At 41.2% G+C, this 24,963-nt stretch overlaps 1 protein-coding gene across 1 annotated transcript in view; it reads left to right on the forward strand.

Moving 5' to 3' along the window:
• Positions 1-3,313: 3,313 nt before the first annotated feature.
• The window catches only part of LOC139409918 (transmembrane protein 132D-like), a 39,197-nt gene continuing 17,547 nt past the window's right edge, over positions 3,314-24,963 (forward strand). Inside the window, exons 1-2 of the mRNA XM_071155331.1 lie at positions 3,314-3,786; positions 9,310-10,219. Of these exons, the coding sequence (XP_071011432.1) occupies positions 3,720-3,786; positions 9,310-10,219 (977 nt within the window). The 5' untranslated portion in view covers positions 3,314-3,719. The remainder of the gene's footprint in view (positions 3,787-9,309; positions 10,220-24,963) is intronic.

The following is a 24,963-nucleotide window of genomic DNA, read 5'->3' on the forward strand; positions in this document are numbered from 1 at the left end:
GGTCAGTGGACAACACACTTTGGTGCGAAAAGTGCAAATCAATCCCAGAAGAACAGCAAAGGACCTTGTGACGATGCTGGAGGAAACAAGTACAAGTGCAACTGCACATGGAGACAAAGATCATACTTTTTGGAGAAATGTCCTCTGGTCTGATGAAACAAAAATATAACTGTTTGGCCATAATGACCATCATTATGTTTGGAGGAAAAAGGGGGAGGCTTGCAATCCAAAGAACACCATCCCGACCGTGAAGCACGGGTGTGGCAGCATCATGTTGCCGGGGTGCTTTGCTGCAGGAGGGACTGGTGCACTTCAAAAAATAGATGGCATCATTAAGAAGGGAAATTATGTGGATATATTGAAGCAACATCTCAAGACATCAGTCAGGATGTTAAAGCTTGGTCGCAAATGGGTCTTCCAAATGGACAATGACCCCAAGCATACTTCCAAAGTTGTGGCAAAGTGGCTTAAGAACAACAAAGTCAAAGGAATTGGAGTGGCCATCACAAAGCCCTGACCGCAATCCCATAGAAAATGTGTGGGCAGAACTGAAAAAGTGTGTACGAGCAAGGAGGCCTACACACCTGACTCACTTACACCAGCTCTGTCAGGAGGAATGAGCCAGAATTCACCCAACTTATTGTGGGAAGCTTGTGGACGGCTACCTGAAACATTTGACCCAAGTTAAACAATTTAAAGGCAATGTTACCAAATACTAATTGGGTGTATGTAAACTTCTGACCCACTGGGAATGTGATAAAATAAATAAAAGCTGAAATATATCATTCTCTCTACTATTATTCTGACATTTCACATTCTTAAAATAAAGTGGTGATCCTAACTGACCTAATACAGGGAATTTTTACGATGCCTAAATGTCAGGTATTGTGAAAAACTGAGTTTAAGTGTAATTGGCTAAGGTGTATGTAAACTTCCGACTTCAACTGTAACTATATCTCTGAATATGTACATTTCACAATTATGGGGTTTGCATCTAATTCTTGTATCAAATGAATGAGTAAAGATTAAACTATTTGTGAAATGATGTAAAACCTTTAATGAAAGAGAATTGTATTCCCTTTAAAGTTTAACCAAGTCATTGGCCCGCCCCGGTGAGAACAGACATGATCAGGTGTCATGGAACATCCCTTTTATACTGTTACTAAGAAAAAACCCTCCTGAGAAAATCCTCTTCAGACCACGCATACCTCGGTCAGCTAAGGGGGCAAAGGTTTGAGTTTAGACTAAGCAAATCCATAGCGTGAGCTAAGATTGCAAATAGTTATTGAATTCCTAACCATACCACGTGGAGCATTGGCTACACGGCTGGAAATGGTTCAACTGAGACTATCAATCTCTCAAGAATAAGAGCAAGTCTGAGATACTAATTACTGGTCTGCAGCTAGAAATTATGTCAACCTGGGATGTGAAGACCGACAACCGCAGAAACATCTATTCTATGAGAACATTTATGAATGGTACTCTGAAGTATCCATTTTAACCACAAAATACTTGATCTTCAGGGAAACAGAAAAAAGAAAGAGAGTGACTCGGATGAACTCTCCATCAGAAGGACTGACGATTCCAACAGAGATCACGACGACACTATATAAATATACATTTATATTGATTGCAATTATTCCCGATTGAGTGAGCGTTCATGTGCAAAGGATTAGCATTTCAATTAATATAATTATAAATTGTGTGACTCCAGTTCTATCCCGCCTTTTCAGTCCACACCCACTTCCCTTTGTCCGCCAAGCCGTCATATTGGCTTAGCCCACTAGGGAACCTCCCCTATCATTTCCTTGTAACCATATCTACTGTTTGTGTGTTTATGCATTTCTGTGATTATTTAGTTAGTTAGTAAATAAATGATTAAGACAATTGGTGTATGAATGATATATAGTAAAGGCTGAGTTCATGCAGATAACCAACAATTTACGAAGTTTGGAATGAGACTAACGTGAGGTAAAGAATAATTCATTAATTAGAAGACTAATTGATTAGATATTAAAACTATCTGAAGAGTTATATTAGGAAAATCAATCTGAAGATTTTACTTTGTGCCCTGGCTTCCTAGTTAATTACATGTACATGATTAGTTTAATCACATAATAATAATTACAGAGAATTGATTTGATAAAATAACATTCTTCACTTTAATGATGCAAAAGACACAACACTGGGCAGCTCGCGTCTGAGTTTCCCTTTGTAGTCCGTAATAGTTTTCAAGACCTGCCACATCCTACGTGCGTCAAAGCCGGTGTAGTAGGATTCAATCTTAATCCTGTATTGACGCTTTGCTTGTTTGATGGTTCATCTGAGGGTATAGCGGATTTAAAAATCAACCTGCTATAGAGCATTCTGGGAAATATGATAATGATGAGTGTGGTTGTGAGGGTTTTACTCTACATAGAGTAAAGATGACACAATTACACTAGCCTCTATTCACCAGCCCTGGCCGGGGTTCTTTTACACCACTGAATGTTAATTTACCTATTTTTTACACTAAAATGTAAAAAACAGCACTAGGTAACACAATTTGCTGGGTACAAATATTCTCATATAGGTACAGTTTAAAACATTATCACATCAATCTTTTTAAATGTTAAAGGATTAAGTTTAAACACTGAGGTAAACACTAACGGTCAAAGCACTATTTTAAAAAATGATTCAGAACGGTTCTCTTTAGAATGCTTCTTGCCTTCCAAATAATCATCAAAGAACCATTTCTTCCAAAAACGGTTCTTAGAATGAAAAATGTTCTAGGTAGAACCCTTTGCTCTACAAAGAACCCTCATCTTCCTAAAAGGGGTCTTCAGGTGAAAATGGTTATTGGTAGAACCCTATCTATCCATCTGCTAAGAACCCTTTTGGAACCCTTTTTTCTAAGAGTGTATATGCAATGCCCTCTCAAAAAAAACTGGGTATACCTTTGTCTAGCCCCCTCTACACCTCTGCCAATAGGCTACAAAAACAGAGTACAAAATAACAATAGACTAAAAATAGCATAGTTATTAGGTAAAATAAAATATATAGACATGTAGGCCTACAAAGTATTTCTAGGCCTTTTGTGAATTGTAGCCTATATACTAGTAGCGCAACATATTCCAAATGGGACAGCCTTTAATAAATCGTGGAGAAATCACTAGATCCCATTGACCTCTCGTGCGTTTAATTTCCTCGCAGGCCTTTCCCCCACGGCGATTACGCACGAGAATCGTTAATCTGACGGAATATGGGCACAGCGCTCAACCTGATTTTTACTCATTCTATATGCAGTCCAGGACAGGATATAACATATCCGCAGTCTACTCAGTGAAGTTTGCTTTTGTTGCGTCCACAATAAACGGTGAATGTAAAAGAATACCACAACTTGGATCTTTGTTCTACAATTTGGCGATCCACAAGCGAAAGTGAATTTTACGCAGAAAAATTAGACGGAGGCAAGGTGCAGAAAGTAGCGTAAAGTGGATACCCAAACTGGTGGACCTAAACAACACTTCAGTTATTACTTGGAACAGGAATTTACCGTTGCATCTGTTATCAACATAGAGTTATATATATATTCATTACAGCTCTTTACTTTGTTGGGGATTGAAAAAATGTAAATTACCATAGATGTGTGTCAATTGAGAGCAGAAAGTCTGACGCTGTTCTCTTGGTACGTTGTTAGAGCTCTCCTGTAGATAATCAGGACTGTCCAACTTGCCAAGATGCTTTATTTGCCTCTCTTTTGGATATTGCCAATTGTCACAGTATTAATTTTCAAACTTCTGACAGGTAAGGATCCACTTTGCTGTGATAGATAGTGAAAATGAAATGGTTTGAGGTCAATTATTTTTTCATTTTGTCCATTCTAACTTATTTTGATACTCTCAATTGATCAACAGATAAAAAACACAGCTTGACAGTTGGAAACACATTTAAAGGAATAGCTTATTTTAATACAGTAGGTCCATACATTGATGTAGACTAGAGGCATTCATTTATTGAATACATGGCCTTTCCTATTTACATACTACATGAAAAAAAAATATCTAAACAAAAAAAACATGCTTTTCACTTGGGGATGATCCCGAAAAGAGCATGAATGCTATAATAAGTTAATGCTTTAAGATACCATAGGACTATGTTTGCTCGAAAGTATTCTGGCATGACTGCTGTTTATTCATTCATTCATATTTTCCCATGCATTACTGAGTTAAAGAGTCCAGTAAACTTTAAACTTCATGAACATTATACAGTTGAGATCTCCCTAAAAATATGACGACTACTGTATACCCTCTGTGATATTTGTACTAATGAAAATCACCTGAGGAATAATGGGTCAACGGACGCCTCAGGTAACATCAGGAAATAGATTAATGTTGTGCACACAGATGTAGGATCTTCATTTGATCACCCTGTTGCAGGACAACTTGTAAGACGTTTAGTGTATTTGTTGTTTAAAAAGGCTTCAGAAGTTTGTAATTTCTACTGTGAAATTTACGACTTGATTTTCCCTCACGAAAAATGTATCAACCCCTACAAAAATGTCCATTAATTATAATTTACATAATAATGAACATTTCCTATTGTTGCAGGATTCTTTTCCTGCTGTAGCAAACTGGTTCAAATTAAGATCCTACACTAAAAACTTAGCATTTACATTTACATTTGAGTAATTTAGCAGATTGTAATCAGTGTGCTTGAACCTCCTTGTGTGGACAGTACCACTCTTTCACCCAGCAGTCCAGCAATTATGGGGTGGTGCAGGTACAGTCACGTGTGGTGGGGGCAGTTGCAGACATGATTTGTTCATTAGACATGTGTGTGTTTTGGGGGCAGTTTGGCCAAGTGATGTGATGCTAGAGTGGAAATCATCATCAGAGAAAGAGGCTGGATGTCAGGAAACAGCCACTGTGTTTGTTTGGAGATAACCTGTCCTGCATTATAGAAGATGAGGCCAGGCTGTCTGTCTTCTGTTGATAACCATTTCAGACTGCTGTTTGGTGTGTGTCTGTGTGTGAGTGACTGTGCCTTCTCATCCCTCTACTTGTGCAGGTGTAGCCTGTAGAGAGATTAGAAAGTCAAGAAGATTTAATATTTGCTTTGTGCACAATTTCACCTTTTGACCCTCCACAAACCTGTTTTTTCCTTGAAAATGAAAATGTGATTTTAATTGACCCTCTCCGTGAGAGAAAGGTCACATAGGTTGAGCCATGAAGGGCAGTGCTACCCTTCCATTTCCCCAATACTAATTGGCTAGCAATTTCTTACTCCCTTCTAACGAAATACTAATGGTTTCTCATTAATATTCTGCATGGCTGATCAGTGTGATCAGTTGTACATGAGGGTGTTTGGCCTCCCTGTGGAACTGTATCATTATGTTCTTGTTGTCTAAAGTCAACTCATTGAGAACAGAACAACACATTCAGGTGTTTTAGGCTTGACTTGCAGAACGCCTTTTGACAAATTACTTCAAAGATGCACGGCATGTCCAGATCAACCTTCAATTTCCGCCGTTGCACTTTAACGATGGCGGCCGTGTAGGCTTAGGAAGAGGAAGCTGGTGGGTCTGTCAGCGAGAGAAAGGTTAAGTGTCTGCCGGCTGCTTCTACATACCAGGGTTCTGACACATTGTTTCTTGTACAGACAGGCAGTCATCCAACAGAGCCTCACAGTGCTGGTCGCTCGTTTTCTCAGATACATGAAGAGATAGCTACACTATCTTCTGGCATGGCAGAAGTGGGAGGGTTTCTATTGAGATAGACACTGAGTATACAAAACATTAGGAATACCTTCCTAATATTACCCTATTTTGTCCTCAGAACAGCCTCAATTTGTTGGGGCATGGATTCTATAAAGTGTCAAAAGCATTCCACAGGGATGCTGGCCAATGTTGACTCCAACGCTTCCCACAGTTGTGTCAAGTTGGCTGGATGTCCTTTGGGTGGTGGATAATTTTTTATGCACACAGGAAACTGTTGAGCGTGAAAAACCTGTCAGTGTTGCAGTTCTTGACACAAACCGGTGCACTTGGCACCTTCTACCATACCCTGTTCAAAGTCACTTAAATATTTTGTCTTGCCCATTCAGCCTCTTAATGGCATTCATACACAATATAATATATATATATATATATATATATATATATATATATATATATAATATAATTGAACAGAATAGAATAAAACATTATTGTCCATCCAGGATGGCCACCTTACATTTAAAGGATCACATGCATTCTCACATCACACACATTTAAACCAGTCAGTCCATCATACTGCATACACTAAAAACATAGAGGACATTGATACATTCACTCACAACTGACCGCTGCCCCAACTACACTGGATAGATAAAATTGACCAATACAAAAAAATGTAAACATAAAATAATTTATCTTCGTCTATCGGTGTTTTCATAATTTCCATAAAGAGTATGACATTGTTTCCGCACGTAGCATTGAATTCAAGGGAAGCCAGAGAGCATTTGGCCTCCCCCAAAAAACATGTATAAAATAATAGCCAATCAGCGTTGAGCTAAGCTGAGTGAGCTCAACTGTGAATGGTCCTGGCGCACCAAATAAAAGTGTCAAGGGAAGCCAGTTTGGATTTGGCTTCACTCCTATCACATATAAATAAGTAATTTATAGAAACAACTTGAATTGTTGCATCTTGTTATGTTGTTGTTCTCTGGTGGCTAGCTAGCTAAAATTGTCCCTTTCCTAAATTAGCCATGGATGGAGATATGGATTTGGACTTGTGGTTTTACTTAATTCTCCGTACTGGCCATTGGACTGAGAGGATGGATGTAACATATGTAGTATATTAATGTAGTAGGCTAATATTAACTAGCTAACACTGGCCATAAAAGGAAGTTAGGCTAGCGAGCAAGCATTTTAGCCAGGTAGCCTAGGAAAACAAAAAATAAAAGCATGTACTGTATGACACATGAGTGACTATGAGTCATAGACCATTTTGCCCCGTAGCACTCACTTCTGTCATCATGAAGTGCTTTGAGAGACTAGTCAAGGATCATATCACCTCCACTCTACCTGATACCTTAGACCCACTCCAGTTTGCTTAGCGCCCCAATAGGTCCACAGACGACCAACCGCCATCACACTGCACACTACCTTATCCCATCTGGACAAGAGGTATACCTATGTAAGAATGCTGTTCATTGACTACAGCTCAGCATTTAACACCATAGTACCCTCCAAACTCATTATTAAGCGCGAGACCCTAGTCTCGACCCCGCTCTGTGCAACTGGGTCCTGGACTTTCTGACGGGCCACCCCCAGGTGGTGAGGGTAGGAAACATCTCCAACCCGCTGATCCTAAACACTGCGGCCCCACAAGGGTGCGTTCTCAGCCCTCTCCTGTACTCCCTGTTCATCCATGACTGCGTGGCCGTGCACGCCTCCAACTCAATCATCAAGTACAATGGTAGACTTGATTGCCAACAATGAAGAAATGGCCTACAGGGTGGAGGTGAGGGCCCTTGGAGTGTGGTGTCAGGAAAATAACCTCTCACTCAACGTCAATAAAACAAAGGAGATGATCATGGACTTCAGGAAAGAGCAGAGGAAGCATCCCCCCTATCCACATCAACGGGACAGCAGTGGAGAAGGTGGAAAGTTTTACGTTCCTCGGCGTACACATCACAGACAAACTGAAATGGACCACCCACAGAGACAGCGTGCATCTTCAACCTCAGGAGGCTGAAAAAATGTGACTTGTCACCTAAAACACACACTTTTACAGATGCACAATAGAGAGCATCCTGTCAGGCTGTATCCCCGCCTGGTACGGATTTGGGGATGCTGTCACATATTTGTTCACGTTCGTCTTTAAAATCGACAGTGTCAAATCTTCCATTAAAGCAGTTAAGGTCGTTTACAGTCAGCAATTGTATTGTTCTCTCTTTTACTCTCTCTTCCCATCATTGCATTAAGCCCTTCCCAAGCTCGTCTTAGATTGCCTGTACACAATCCATGTCTCAATTGTCTTAAGGCTCAAAAGTCCTTCTTTAACCTGTCTTCTCCCCTTCATCTACACTGATTGAAGTGGATTTGACACCAATAAGGGATCATAGCATTCACCTGGATTCACCTGGTCAGTCTATGTCATGGAAAGAGCAAGTGTTCCTAATGTTTTGTACACTCAGTGTATAATAAGGCTGTGTATCCCATGGGCTTTCATACTGTATGTGCATTATTGAAAGCAGGATATGTATTGTGTACATCCAAAGCGTTTAAGGGTCCAACTCCTGCTGGAGCATATATTTGTCACAACATTGTCCACCAGGTTGGATGTTATACAGTTGTTGCATGTTATGTTATGTATTTTAACAACTGTTGCCATTCTCTTCTTCAACAGTATGTATTTTGTAATTACCGTGTAATGTAGCTACCCTGTAGTTTTCTGAAGACCACTGTGCAATGTAGGGCTCAGACAAGGTACAATAGCCTGTATATTATAACAGGATTACACATATCCAGTGAAGTTGTGGCAGAAAAATACTTCCTATATACATTTGTTTCATACTTTGCCTAGTCATTGTAGTGCTCTGCTGTTAAGCTGCAAACTTGTTCTCGTTGATGTTTATAATGAAAGTGATTGCGCTGGATTAGTTGGATTTGTCTTTTCCGCATGCACCAAACTCAACTGGTGTAGACTTTACTGTGAAATGCTAGTTTACGAGCCCTTCCCAACAATGCAGATTTTAATCAAATAAAATACTCATAAGTTAAGCTATATACAGGGAGTACCAGTACAATGTGCAGAGGTACAAGGTATTTTAAGTAAATATGTATATGAAGGCAGGGTAAAGTGACTAGGCATCAGGATAGGTAATAATAAGAGTAAATAAAGAACAGAGTAGCAGCAGCATATGATGAGTGTAAAATGTGTGAGTGTTTGTGGAATGTGTATGTATGTGTGTATGTGTTGTGTCGGTCTGCGTGTGTGTGTTATGTGTGGCTGTGTCATGATGGACTGTATAGTGAGGCAGAAGGGCAGTGGGCTAGCTAGGACTTTCAGTGTGATAAGTGACTGGTGTAAATATTGTTTTTCAGCAAACCTTCCCTGAAAAGCTTGGTAATCTCTTCTAGAATTCTGCTGAATTCACTGAATAAACACGGGTCACTGTGCATTAGAATTGCTTTTTATATCCACCATTATTACATTTTTAAACCAAATGTTCAGAAAATCCATTCTATAATAATGCTACTATATACTTTAAACAGACATACATTTGCTATGTGCTTTCTTTTTGCTCTATGCTAACAGCTGTATTTCATATCTTATCCTCTAGGTGTACACTGCCAGGAGCTGTCCAAGGACACCAAGAACCAAGCTCCCTTCCCTGTCTACCCTTCAGTTGGCTACCAGATCCTCAACGCAGACCACCTGCTGTTGAGGGACTACAGCCAGGAGCTGCTGGGGAACTCCAGCCTGCAAGCCCAGAGGCAGGCCTTCCTCATTACCAACCCCGGGGCGGGCCGCCTGCAGCCGGCCGTCAATGTCACCTTCGGCTCCCTGTCTGTGGAGAGACCCATCGGCCCAGAGCTGCTCCTTGGCAGTCGCAGGATCCTCCCTGTCATCCTGGCACGCCAGGTCCTCTCCTCTGCCCCCATTATCAGGATCCTCTTTCACATGCCCAGTATGGCCAATGGAGGTGACGCTGGAGGGGGCAGGGCTGGGGAGGGGGTGGAGGTGGGTAGTGGTGGGAGGAAGGGAACGGAGGAGGGGGCCCACTGTGTGACGGCGTATGCCTTCTGTGAGACGCAGGAGGTGCGGGGGGCATGCCTGCTGTCCCCAGGGGGTTTCTGTGTTGCCCAGTTGAAGCCCGACCTGGCCTGGTTCAGCCCCACCAGCCGCTCCTCCAGCTCCGACAGCAGGGATAGACAGGGAGAGGTGCAGGGTATTCCCGTGGAGATCTACTTCCAGAGCCGACGGGACTGGACAGGCCAGTGTGTTCCCCAGGACAGCCTGCAGCATGTGGGGGTGGGGAGGGGCGGCGCAGTGGGATCTGGTATACCCATGAGGAGGGTAGGGAGTGTCAACATCCTAAAGGCACCACCTGGAAGCCCTACGTTCCTGCGTCTGAGGTTAGGGGGAGCCGTGGTGGTCCAGACCTCATCCAAACCACTGAGGACCACCGACATGGCCACCTTCTATGTCTTCCTGTCCAGTGTGTCTGCTGTGGAGAGCTTCACTCTTAGGTAAGAGTAGGGCTGCACGATATGGGAAAAAATAGAATTGTGTTTTTTTTAGCAAATATTGCAATTGCGATTTGACTTGCGATTTAGATCAAAACATATGGTTGAACAGTTGAAATAATAGAAATAGAATGATTTATATTAAAAAGCTAAAGTTAAAGCAGCATCGTTCTTATTTGGAACAATCTGTTGACTGCAATTGATCAAACAGAACAGCATGCAAACTTATAGTCGATCTAACAGTGAGAGGTAACTGCAGGGTTTGAGTGATGGGACGGGGATTGGTATGTGTGGGATGCAGCCACAAGAGGAGAAAAAAACAGAGTAAACTATAAATACTGACATTACACGCAGCGTTTGAAAATATTGCATGCGATATGAAAATGTCAAAATATAGCATGCGATATGAATCTCTTGCGGTTTGCATTTTGCACATGTCAATATTGCAATTTCCATGTGAATTCAATTAATTGTACAGCCCTAGGTAAGATCACTGCTTGGATATACTGTCTGTTCAGTCCATAGCTAGAATATCCAGGTCACAATCAGATACATTAGCTGTGAAGTTTGCACATAATGGTGTTGATATGACCTTACTTTGTCTATATATTCTATTGTAGAGTTTTGTGTTGTCTAAACGTGCTGAACGTATTCTGCATGCACTGATACACTCTAACTCACGTATGGATCCATTCTACATCCTATTTGCTTAATGTAAATTTAGGTCTATATGTTGTGGTCGTACTAATGCATCATGACTTTTATCACTAAGTCTTACTGTGCCTTTTCTGTTACCTTGACGCATGCTACCATAATGTGCTGGCCCCTGGCTCAGAACATAAATCCATAAATAATAGAAAATTAAGAAATAGGATTTATGTATGGATTATGAAAACATTCTCAGAACACATAGCAAATGTTAACCTCTTTTCCTGTTAAAAAGATGTTTGTGTATATGAGGACAAAATAATATTGTGTGTAGTCAGAAATTAGAGACAGAATGTTTTTTATTGCCATTTTAGGCCTTGTGTAAAAAGTCTATCACCATGATGAATAAGAAGGGCTCTTCTCAAAGGATAAGTTCCATGCATTTAAATTGTAACTTAAGGGCACTTGAATGGCGCCAGGGCGTGTCACCAAGGCCATGCTGTGGGACGGTTGAACGCTGGTGTGGCTGGAAGTCGTCTTGCTGTTCCGCTCCCTACACAGATTACAGACTTGTCGTGTGCCAGTCCCAGTCTACTTCACTCCCGACTGGAAGAAGTTCTGAAGGCAGTCTTCCATAGACAGGGAAATAATTGGGTAATGGATTCGGCAGCCTTCATATCTTAACATCCCATTAACGTTTGAAAAGGGATCTCTGAATTTTTTAGTTCATAAATAATGCATACATTTAATGGAGCAAGAAAACAAATAACTAACAACTGCCTGACTCCTTATGGTGAAAATTAACTTATTACGCAGGCAGCTTTATCGCGCCAAACACACAATTCAGTCTGTTTTGCAAAAGCTCTACTCGTTGCTTTGGATGCACATCACAGAGCAGAATAAAGTTGCTTTTATTGGAATGTTTTAGATCAGTATACCTTAAAGTAATTTCAATCGGCGGAAGTTTGCATTTTCCACTCTTCCACTTGTTTTGTTTGAAGAAACAGCAGAAAAGCTTCTGATACATTGATATCTCAAAGTGTAGGGGACAAAGTAACACACCCATTTTCTCAGATAACATAGAAGATAGAATGACATAGTGAAGTCAGCACGTTCCATAATGCGAAGGACGAGCTCCTAGCAAAAAAAAACTCCCAGTCTGGCCATGTTTCGCCTAGTTTTAAGAAGAGGTTTTGAGCAATGTAAGTAAAGAAAAGGACCTAGAAGTTTTTTTTTCGGTTGTAGAGTTGTGTTTAGTTGTTTAAGGTTCCAAATGTATGTCATTTTGTTAAGCCTTCTAGGGGCGGTTTCGCAGACACAGATGACGCTTAATCCTAGACTAAATTGCACTTTTAAACTGGACTAACTGAAATGCCTTTTCTCAGAAATGGTTTAAATTAGTCTCAGACTTGCACTAGTCTAGATTTTTAAAAATCTGATTTCCAGAAGGACGTTTAGAGTTCATCTAGATCTAAGTGAAGGCTTAAATTAAACCTGGCCTAGAGGCAGGTTTAACTTCTGATTAATGGATGTTGGCCCCAAGGTTGACCTTGGCAATGGAGGAAAATGGATTACCTGGACTAAAATCTATTTCTGTGACCATTTCCATATGTACAAAGAAAATTCTTGAGCCAAGGCTTTATCTAAGTCTCTTAGGATAAAGCCCATCCCTCCTTCCCTACAAGTACTGATCCCCTTGAGGTTTTTGGGATCTGGAACCTTCCATCATGAAACAGGAGATTTGTGTGGTGCAAATGAACTAACTGTATGCATAATCGTCCACAAAGTCTGCAATGCTATATGTGAACTGAAAGACAATTATACCAAGTTCCCTGATGCTGCTGCCTGAGCCAACTACAAGGTAGAGTTCTATGAATATGGGAACTTCCCTGTAGTCATTGGCTGTATAGATGGATGTCATATTCCCATCAAGTTTCTCTCTACAGCAGATGCTGAGGAGTACAGGAATCGTAAAAACTGGTTCTCAATAAATTTAAAAAGTGTGTGCAGTTCTCCAACATTGTTGCATTTTGGAAAGGTGCATCAAGGATTCCTCTTTGTATGCTCAGCTTGAAGGTGGACAACATAGTGGAATCTTACTTGGTGACAGTGGGTATGCACAGACCAACTTCTTGTTCACTCCCTATCTTCATGCAATAGGACCTGAGCAACAATGGTACAACCAAGCTCATATCCGCACCAGAGGTATATTGGAACACATGCTTGGTGTATGGAAGAGTAATGTCCTGTGTAAGAAACACATTACGCTTTTAACCAAGATGATGCTGCATTGTAATAATTGCAACAGCAGTGCTTCACAATTACCTCAAACAGCATGGCTGCCTAGATCCTTGCATTGAAGATGAAGATGACCCAGATGTTCCAATGGTTGAGGCAGACAATGACAGAAATGGACTAGCCTGCAGAGATGTTTTTGCTATGCAGCACTTCTCACAACAAAGATAGCTCAAGTGATTGAAGCAAACCGTAGACATGGATTGGTAACAAAAAGGTTTTTAATTCACAAATGGAAATATCGGGACCCCGAACTGGTGCTGGTTTGAGAAGAACATTGGTACTGCTGCTGCTTCCTGTTTCTCTCCTCCTTCATAACCAACACAACATGAAGGATTAGCATCTTCTTATCATGCTCTTCTTTTAAATACATTAGTTTGTGCTCATGAAATTCCATGGTCAGTTTCTCATGCATTCTCACACAATTCTCACACAATTCTCACACAACACAAAAGCCTCTAGAAAATGATTGCATTGCTGCATTAGAGAACATTATTTCTTCAAGAGTTGAGTTCATTACATAATTCTTATTATGGGAGTGCAAGAGATAACTGACACATTACATGTTCCCTGGAGTCCGGGGATTGCACATGTTGAATGAATGTGTCCTACCAAATGAGGACTGGAACAGTCCCCAATCTGAACTGTCCAAATTGTCATCATCGAGGATACCTTCCAGGGGTTGCTGGCTCAACATTTCCCCCAGCTCATCTGTCTCTGGGCCTCCTGGGTGTCCATCACCAGTCTTGAAACGCTCCCTATGAGCAGTGGTGCGTGATACCTTAATAGAAAATCACTCAAGTAAAAGTGAAAGTCACACAGTAAAATACTACTTGAGTAAAAGTCTGAAAGTATTTGGTTTTAAATATACTTAAGTATCAAAAGTAAGTGTAATTGCTAAAATATACTTTAGTATCAAAGTAAAAGTACAATAATTTCAAATTCCTTATATCAGGTATTCCCAAACAGGGAAACTGCACAATGCCGTCGGGGTAAGCCAAATAAAAATGTGATCCACATTAAAATATATATATATATATATATTTTAAATTACTTAAAAAAATAAAAAAATTAATGTTCTTCACATTTTCTAACTGTCCATTTAGTAAGGCCCGCATCCATAGAGACACACATCAGCTCTACTTTAAAAAATGTAACCCTCCAAGATCCCCCCACAGTTCCCCAATAGCTGTCCCTCAACCATTCGAGACCCCCCCCTCCCCCCCGGAAAAAAATACAATTAATTCCATTCCCCACCCCCAAGAACCCCCTAATGCACCAACAACCAAGAGAATGAACTAAAGAGAGAAAAGGAAAAGACAGAAGAAAACAGCAAACAACAATGCAAAAAAATGGACATCAATGGACATCAAGGACAACTGAAATCATAACAGCAATGCCAACTTTAAATGTTTGTGTGCATGTCTGGCACTATTACCTGTATGTGTGTGTTCTTGTATGTGTTTATTTGAATGAGAGTGTGTGGATATGCATGTGTACAAACACCTGCACGGCATCAGCCTCAGGCAAACCTGCATTAGTTGTAAAAATACTGCCACTTAGTGTCATTCAAATGTACTTTTATTATTTTTTATTTTGACACCAATCTCTCTCACATACAGCAACTCCACTCCCACTTGTCTCCAATTCCACATACCAACCCTCAGCTTCCCTCAGCCCATCCCATCTATCTCTGCTGGCCACCCACTTCGTGTTTCTACGCAACACATATCTTTCAACTATGCTATGATGTTTAATGTATCTACAGATTGCGTGTTGAAGATAAATCATTTTACTAGGAGTATTAGTATATTAGTAATTGACTGACCCGGTCTCTCCAGATATCCTAACAGTACTATTTCTAGGGTCAATTTTAGATCAATGCTATGCATTTTCAGCCATTCCTGAACCTGAGGAAACACTTGCTGCCAAGGGAATGCCTGATATCTTGAAAGACGTTTTGGACACTACTGTGAAAATGGTTAACTTTGTTAAAGCAAGGTCCCTGAACTCTCGTGTATTTTCTGCACTATCCAATGATATGTGCAGCGACCATGTAACACTTTTACAACAAGTGCGCTGGTTATCAAGGGGCAAAGTATTGACAAAAAAAAATTAATTGAGAGATGAGCTTAAAGTTCTTTACTGACCATCATTTTCACTTGTCTGACTGCTTGCAATATGACGAGTTTCTCACACGAGTGGCCTATCTGGGGAATGTTTTTGCTTGCCTGAGTGATCTGAATCTTGGATTACAGGGACTCTCCACAACTATATTCAATGTGTGGGACAAAATTGAGGCTATGATTAAACATTTGGAGCTGTTCTCTGTCTGCATTAACAAGGACACCACCAGGTCTTTCCATCATTGTATGATTGTTTGTGTGCAAAAGAATTCAAGCTTACGGACAATGTCAAATATGATATAGTGAAGCACCTGAGTGAGCTGGGTGCGCATTTACACAGAGACTTTCCCAAAACGGACCACACAAACAACTGGATTCATTATCCCTTTCATGCCCTGCCTCCAGTCCCCTTACCGATATCTGAACAAGCAGTTCTGTGAAAATGGAATTGAATCAGAAGCCACTACCAGATTTCTAGATACGGCTGCGCTGCGCTCAGAGTATTCTGTCTTGGCAAATCCCTCTGTTAAGACACTGATGCCCTTTGCAACCACGGACCTATTTGAGAGTGGAACCAGACGGCATCATTTTCTTAATTTTTTTAATTTACTGATAGCCACGGGCACACTCCAACACTCAGACCGTCATTACAAATGAAGCATGTGTGTTTAGTGAGTCCACCAGATCAGAGCCAGTAGGGAAGACCAGGGATGTTCTCCTGATAAGTGCATGAATTGGGGCTCCCAAGTGGCCCAGTGGTCTAAGGCACTGCATCTCAGTGCTGGAGGTGTCACTAAAGACACCCTGGTTTGAATCCAGGCTGTATCACAACTGGCTGTGATTGGGACAGTATCTTACCTGAAGTTGTATTTCTGTTGATGAATCATGCTGTTATAATTGGGTGGTTGGGTTTGACACAATTTGTTTCAAGAGGGTTTTTTCAGTCAATGAAATGATCTTAACGTTTTCTTTTAACTCCGTCCATTATTTGGTTTAGGTGACCCATCCCTAGTTTTGGAAGCATCCTCAGATCAGCACTAAGTGCACATCATGAATCTAATTAGGCTTCACAAAGATTAACTGGTTAGTCCTTATTTACCTTAGTCTGGGACGCCATAGTCTAGAATTTATTAATCTGAAGTTAAACAATGTCACAGAAAGCCATTTTTTTTATCTGGATTTATTTAAGTAGAATTTGCCTAGTCCTGATTTAAATTAAACTCTGTCCGGGAAACCGCCCTGTAGTGACTAAATGACAGCATAGGTTTTAAAAAATAATGTTAACTAGTCTTGGGTGTTAGACTAGGTAAACTACAAGATAGACGGGTGGGACGAAAGTAACACAACGTAAATTTATGAGCTGGAATAAAATACATTTTAATTTTACCAGGTAAGTTGACTGAGAACACATTCTCATTTACAGCAAATACCTGGGGAATAGTTACAGGGGAGATGAATGGGCCAATTGGAGGTGATCATACCATGATGGTATGAGGGCCAGATTGGTAATTTAGCCAGGACACCAGGGTTAACACTCCTACTCTTACAATAAGTGCCATGGGAACTTTAGTGACCACAGAGAGTCAGGACACCCATTTAACATCCCATCTGAAAGACAGCACCCTACACAGGGACATGTCCCCAATTCCTTCCTACCCTGAGGTATTGCGATCTTTTGACCAGAGGGAAGGGTGCCTCCTACTGGCCCTCCAACACTACTTCCAGCAGCATCTGGTCTCCCATCAAGGACCAACCTTGCTTAGCTTCAGAAGCAAGCCAGCAGTGGGATGCAGGGTGGTATGCTGCAGGCCATTGTATCCTCTAGTTCATATTGCTTTTATAATGTTAACAAAATATCAACAAGTGACTGAATGTTTAAAAATTATAAATGACATCATTAGAATTCTCCTTTAATCAATTGACTGGATGGATCAGCTTCTCACATACAGTGCCTTGCGAAAGTATTCAGCCCCCTGGAACTTTGCGACCTTTTGCCACATTTCAGGCTTCAAACATAAAGATATAAAACTGTATTTTTTTGTGAAGAATCAACAACAAGTGGGACACAATCATGAAGTGGAACGACATTTATTGGATATTTCAAACTTTTTTAACAAATCAAAAACTGAAAAATTGGGCGTGCAAAATTATTCAGCCCCCTTAAGTTAATACTTTGTAGCGCCACCTTTTGCAGCGATTACAGCTGTAAGTCGCTTGGGGTATGTCTCTATCAGTTTTGCACATCGAGAGACTGAATTTTTTTCCCATTCCTCCTTGCAAAACAGCTCGAGCTCAGTGAGGTTGGATGGAGAGCATTTGTGAACAGCAGTTTTCAGTTCTTTCCACAGATTCTCGATTGGATTCAGGTCTGGACTTTGACTTGGCCATTCTAACACCTGGATATGTTTATTTTTGAACCATTCCATTGTAGATTTTGCTTTATGTTTTGGATCATTGTCTTGTTGGAAGACAAATCTCCGTCCCAGTCTCAGGTCTTTTGCAGACTCCATCAGGTTTTCTTCCAGAATGGTCCTGTATTTGGCTCCATCCATCTTCCCATCAATTTTAACCATCTTCCCTGTCCCTGCTGAAGAAAAGCAGGCCCAAACCATGATGCTGCCACCACCATGTTTGACAGTGGGGATGGTGTGTTCAGCTGTGTTGCTTTTACGCCAAACATAACGTTTTGCATTGTTGCCAAAAAGTTCAATTTTGGTTTCATCTGACCAGAGCACCTTCTTCCACATGTTTGGTGTGTCCCCCAGGTGGCTTGTGGCAAACTTTAAACTACACTTTTTATGGATATCTTTAAGAAATGGCTTTCTTCTTGCCACTCTTCCATAAAAGCCAGATTTATGCAATATACGACTGATTGTTGTCCTATGGACAGAGTCTCCCACCTCAGCTGTAGATCTCTGCAGTTCATCCAGAGTGATCATGAGGCTCTTGGCTGCATCTCTGATCAGTCTTCTCCTTGTATGAGCTGAAAGTTTAGAGGGACGGCCAGGTCTTGGTAGATTTGCAGTGGTCTGATACTACTTCCATTTCAATATTATCGCTTGCACAGTGCTCCTTGGGATGTTTAAAGCTTGGGAAATCTTTTTGTATCCAAATCCGGCTTTAAACTTCTTCACAACAGTATCTCGGACCTGCCTGGTGTGTTCCTTGTTCTTCATGATGCTCTCTGCGCTTTTTACGGACCTCTGAGACTATCACAGTGCAGGTGCATTTATACGGAGACTTGATTACACACAGGTGGATTGTATTTATCATCATTAGTCATTTAGGTCAACATTGGATCATTCAGAGATCCTCATTGAACTTCTGGAGAGAGTTTGCTGCACTGAAAGTAAAGGGGCTGAATAATTTTGCACGCCCAATTTTTCAGTTTTTGATTTGTTAAAAAAGTTTGAAATATCCAATAAATGTCGTTCCACTTCATGATTGTGTCCCACTTGTTGTTGATTCTTCACAAAAAAATACAGTTTTATATCTTTATGTTTGAAGCCTGAAATGTGGCAAAAGGTCGCAAAGTTCAAGGGGGCCGAATACTTTCGCAAGGCACTGTAAGCTTTTATCGACAGGTTAGTGGTTAAAATATATACCTTTATGATTCTGGGAGTCAATTACCTTATGTCAATCCATGGAAATGTGATAATGAGTTTGCCGTTTTTGAAGAGAATAAAGGAAGTTCATTCTACCAAACACAAGGAGCGCGCATGACAAGGACAGCTGGAGCGCACCTGATTGGTAGGGCTGTGCATGAATATTAATTGAAAATTGTGAAAAACATCTCCTACTACATTCCCGTTAAATAGTTCCCCCCCTCTCATCAATCTACACACAATACCCCATAATGACAAAGCAAAAAAATGGAAATATCACATTTACATAAGTATTCAGAACGTTTACTCAGTACTTTATTGAAGTACCTTTGGCAGCGATTACTGCCTTGAGTCTTCTTGGGTATGACGCTACAAGCTTGGCATACCTGTTTTGGGGAGTTTCCCCCATTCTTCTCTGCAGATTTCTCAAGCTCTGTCAGGTTGGATGGGGAGCGTCGCGGCACAGCTATTTTCAGGTCTCTCCAGAGATGTTTGATTGGGTTCATTTCCTGGCTCTGGCTGGGGCACTCAAGGACATTCAGAGACTTGTCCTGAAGCCACTCCTGTGTTGTCTTGGCTGTGTGCTTAGTCTCATTGTCCTGATGGAAGGAGAACCTTCGCGCCAGTCTGAGGTCCTGAGCGCTCTGGAGTAGGTTTTCATCAAGGATCTCTCTGTACATTGCTCCGTTCATCTTGCCCTCGATCCTGACTAGTCTCCCAGTGCCTGACGCTGAAAAACATCCCCACAGCATGATGCTGCCACCACCATACTTCACCGTAGGGATGTTGCCAGGCTTCCTCCAGACGTGACACTTGGTATTCTTGGTTTCATCAGACCTGAAAATCTTGTATCTCATGGTCTGAAACTCCAAGCTGGCTGTCATGTGCCTTTTACTGAGGAGTGGCTTCCATCTGGCCACTCTACTGTAAATGCCTGATTGGTGCAGTGCTGCAGAGATGGTTGTCCTTCTGGGTGGTTCTCCCATCTCCACAGAGGAACTCTGGAGCTCTGTCAGAGTGTCCATGGGTTCTTGGTCACCTCTCTGACCAAGGCCCTTCTCCCCCGATTGCTCAGTTTGGCCGGGCAGCCAATTCTAGGAAGAGTCATGTTGGTTCCAGACTTCTTCCATTTAAGAATGATGGAGGCCGCTGTGTTCTTTGGGACCTTTAAAGCTGAAGAAATGTTTTACTACACTTCCACAGATCTGTGCCTTAACCTCACTAAGGGGACGTGGGTAGCGTCCCACCTGGCCAACATCCAGTGAAAATGCAGAGCGCCAAATTAAAAAACAGAAATACTCATTATAAAAATTCATAAAACATACAAGTGTTATACATCGGTTTAAAGATTAACTTCTTGTTAATCCAACCATTTCAAAAAGGCTTTACGGCGAAAGCATACCATGCGATTATCTGAGAACAGCGCCCAGCAGACAAATCATTACAAACAGTTACCAGCCATGTAGAGGAGTTACACAAGTCAGAAATAACAATAAAATGAATCACTTACCTTTGATGATCTTCTTATAGTTGCACTCACAAGACTCCCATTTACTCAATAAATGTTTGTTTTGTTCGATAAAGTTCCTCTTTATATCCAAAAGCCTCTGTTTTGTTCAGTAATCCACAGGCTCAAACGCAGTCACAACAGGCAGACGAAAAATCCAAATAATATCCGTAAAGTTCGTAGAAACATGTCAAACTATGTTAATAATCAATCCTCAGGTTGTTTTTAGCCTAAATAATCAATAATATTTCAACTGGACAATAACGTCGTCAATATAAAAGGTAAACAAGAAAGGCTCGCTCTTGGTCGTACGCATGAAAAATCTATGGGACACTGTAGGGTCCAGTCATTCAGAGTGGTCTTACTCCCTCATTTTTAGCATACAAGCCTGAAACAATTTCTAAAGACTGTTGACATCTAGTGGAAGCCATAGGAAGTACAATTTGAGTCCTAAATCAATTGATACTGTAATGACATTCATTAGAAAACTACAAACATACAAAAATCCCACTTCCTGGATGGATTTGTCTCAGGTTTTCGCCTACCAAATAAGTTATGTTATACTCACAGACATTATTTTACAAGTTTTGGAAACTTTAGAGTGTTGTCTATCCAGATCTACCAATTATATGCATATCCTAGCTTTTGGGCCTGAGTAGCAGGCAGTTTACTTTGGGCACACTTTTCATCCGGAGGTGAAAATAGTGCCCCTTATCCTAGTTAACACAATCCTGTCTCAGAGCTCTACGGACAATTCCTTCGACCTCATGGCTTTGTTTTTGCTCTGACATGCACTGTCAACTGTGGGACCTTATACAGACAGGGGTGTGCCTTTCCAAAACATTTCCAATCAATTGAATTTACAACAGATCAAGTCCAATCAAGTTGTAGAAACATCTCAAGAATGATCAATTGAAACAGGATGTACCTGAGCTCAATTTCAAGTCTCATAGCAAAGGGTTCAAATAGTTATGTAAATAAGGTATTTCTGTTTTTTAATTTCTATACATTTGCAAAATTATATAAACTCTTTGTCGTTATGGGGTATTGTGTGTAGATTGATGAGGAAAAACATTAATTTAATACATTTTTGAATAAGGCTGTAACATATTAAAATGTGGAGGAAGTTGAGGGGTCTGAATACTTTCCGAATGCACTGTAAATACACCTTATGGAACAGCGGGGACTGTGAAGAGACACACACACAGGTACAGACACACACATACGCAAACACACACTACCACATGCACTCTTACACAAACGCACATTGTAATATTGTTGTACGGTGGAATTATACATTATGGTATTGTAGATATGTAGTGGTGTATGATATGATACTGTTCTTTTTATGTGTGATGTAAGTGCCTTAATGTGTTTGGACCCCAGGAAGAGTAACTGCTGCCTTGGCAGTAGCTAATGGGGACCCCTAATAAATAAATAAAAATATACAAAACTGACCTGGACTAGCATTGAGGACTTTGGTGAAAGACTCTTAAACTCTCATGGCCTTGATATTATATTTATTTGAGAGAATAATCTCTATGCCCCCTGAACTTCCCAAATTCATTGACCCACTACAGATGCTTTTAGGCCTCTGTGCTTGAGTCCCATTGTAAATCATAGCCCCATACTGAGATTTAGAAAGGGGAGAGGACTGAAGGGACTGAGCCCAGTGTTTAAGGCCATGTGGAGGCTGGCCCGGCCTGGCCTGGCTTGGTTTGGCTCAGAGATGAGTGATTCTTCCTGGGGGAAAATCCATGCTCTACTTCACTCCTCCAGGCCCAATATTGAGTACAAACCCCCAGGTTTATGACAGATAATCCCTGTCCTGATTGAAAATGACTTGAGAGGTTAACCCTTTGGTTGAGAGATGATCTGACCATGGCTCCATTACTGCCTACTGGACTTTAATGTGAGTTTGTGTGTGTGCGTGTGTGCGTGCGGCCATACGTGAGTGAGTGTGTGCATGTGTGTTTGACGGTGGTCCCAGTCCCACAGTCATTGGAACAAGGCTCTCAATTACAGTAAGCATCTTTGCTGCTCTACCTCAGAGCCAGAGCTCAGAGACCATCCATTTCCAGTCTGTCCAAAGTGGCCAGTCTTTCTTTCTATGAAAACTCCCACTGTACAATATCAGCATATACAGCATATATCAGCATAGAATATTAAACTTAAAATGACTTGTGGGGGAAAAAAATGGGACTGTTGCATGGCTGTTCATTTTACACAAGTAATTTAATTTGCACCACAGTATTGCGGGTAATTTAAGGACATTTCAGGCAGCCCTGTCTTTTGCCTGAACAAATGTGATTGGTTGGTCCAAACAAATTAATACTTTGTCAAATTCAGGCCAGGGGATGATAACGTTGTGTATTTTAAAAAGTGGTATTTTGATGATGAGTTTGTGCTGTGCCTGAGAGGAGGTTCAGGAGGTCTCCGGCAGGCAGTTTATTTAGCTGATAGCCTGTTGGCAGTTCCCAACTAAATATATTGTAAAGGTGTGAGATGTGAAGGTAGTAGATGAAGAGGGGAGGTGTAAAAGATTACGAATGAAATGATGACGAGTTGACTTTGAGGAAGTTTCTCTTCATATTCCCCCTTTTCAACGTGATCTCAGGCAAGGATTTATTTAATCAACCTCCTCTTTGACTTTTATTTTCCTTTCCCCTTCCTGATCTCATACTTGGACTGTTTACTATTCCAGCCAGGCTGAAAATAGACTGTTGTCACCGGGCTTTGCCACTCATCTCTATAGTCCTCCTCAGGCAAATTAATAACTGTTGGTCTGAATCACTTCTCGTTCCTGATACTGGCCCATTAAATTGAGATAAAAAAAAGGTCCTCATTTATCATAGCAGGAGTAACAATATGTTTGGTTGGTGGATTGCTTGGCTCTAATGTTGGCCTTGCCTCAGTGAACCTAGTTGAGAGTGATTTAGTCTGGCTCCTGACCCAGAACTCGATCCAGATCTGCCTGGGTTAGTATTGATCAGACTGTCAGCTGTCACTGAGCACCAGTCTCTGTGCGTATGACTGAATCACACGCCCCAGCAGTCAGACGGGACAAGGGGAGTGTCTGTGTGTGTGTGTGTGTGTGTGTGTGTGTGTGTGTGTGTGTGTCTGTGTGTGTGTGTGTGTGTGTGTGTGTGTGTGTGTGCGTGCGTGCGTGCGTGTGTGTGTGTTTGTGTGTGTGTGTGTGTGCGTCTGTCTAATCCACTGCACTGAAATCTCTGTTATTATATTTATAAAGCTTACTTGTCGGTGTGTGTGTGTATGTGTGGAGATTAAGAGTTGTCTGTCTGGATGCGTAGTGGGACTTTAAGCCACTGGGTTATCACTTAATAGTGACTCTCATTCATCTGAATGTTGTCCCGCCATCATCATCATCTAAATGTTGACCCCAATCATTGTCATCTAAATGTTGTCCCCATCATCATCATCATTTGAATGTTGTTCCCCCCATCATCATCATCTAAATGTTGTCCAAAATCATCATCGTCTGAATGTTGTCCCCCCATCATCATCTGAATGTTGTCCCAACATCATCATCATCTGAATGCTGTCCCCCTCATCATCATCATCATCTGAATGTTGTTCCCCCCATCATCATCTGAATATTGTCCATCATCATCAACATCTGAATGTTGTCCTACAATCATTGTCATCATCATCTGAATGTTGTCCCCCCATCATCATCATCGTCATCTGAATGTTGTCCCCCCGTCTTCATCACCTGAATGTTGCCCCCATCATCATCATCTGAAAGTTGGCCCCCCGTCATCATCATCTAAATGTTGTCCCCCTATCATCATCATCTGAATGTTGTCCCCCCCATCATCACCGTCACCTGAATGTTGTCCCCCACATCATCATCATCATCTGAATGTTGCCCCCCCATCTTCATAATCATCTGAATGTTGTCCCCATCATCATCATCATCTGAATGTTGTCCCCCATCTTCATCATCTGATTGTTGTCCCCATTATCTGCTGAATGTTGTCCCAGAATCATCATCATCATCTGAACTTTGTCCCCCATCATCATCATCTGAATGTTATCCCCCCATCATCATCATCTGAATGTTGTCCCACCATCATCATCATCAACTGAATGTTGTCCCCCATCATCATCATCATCTGAATGTTGTCCCCCATCATCATCATCATCGGAATGTTGTGCCCCATCATCATCTGAATGTTGTCCCCACATCATCATCTGAATGTTGTGCCCCCACCATCATCATCATCTGAATGTTGTACCCCATCATCATCATCTGAATGTTGTGCCCCATCATCATCATCTGAATTTTGTCCCTACATCATCATCTCCATCTGAATGTTGTCCCCCACATCATCATCGACATCATCTGAATGTTGTGCCCCCATATTCATCATCTGATTGTCCCCCGTCATTATCATCATCATCATCTGAATATTGTCCCCCATCATCATCATGTGAATGTTGTGCCCCATCATCATCATCTGAATGTTGTCCCTACATCATCATCTTCATCTGAATGTGGTCCCCCCATCATCATCATCTGAATGTTGTCCCCCCATCATCATC

The sequence above is a fragment of the Oncorhynchus clarkii genome, chromosome 5 (assembly GCF_045791955.1).
Source record: "Oncorhynchus clarkii lewisi isolate Uvic-CL-2024 chromosome 5, UVic_Ocla_1.0, whole genome shotgun sequence".
Lineage (NCBI taxonomy): Eukaryota > Metazoa > Chordata > Actinopteri > Salmoniformes > Salmonidae > Oncorhynchus > Oncorhynchus clarkii.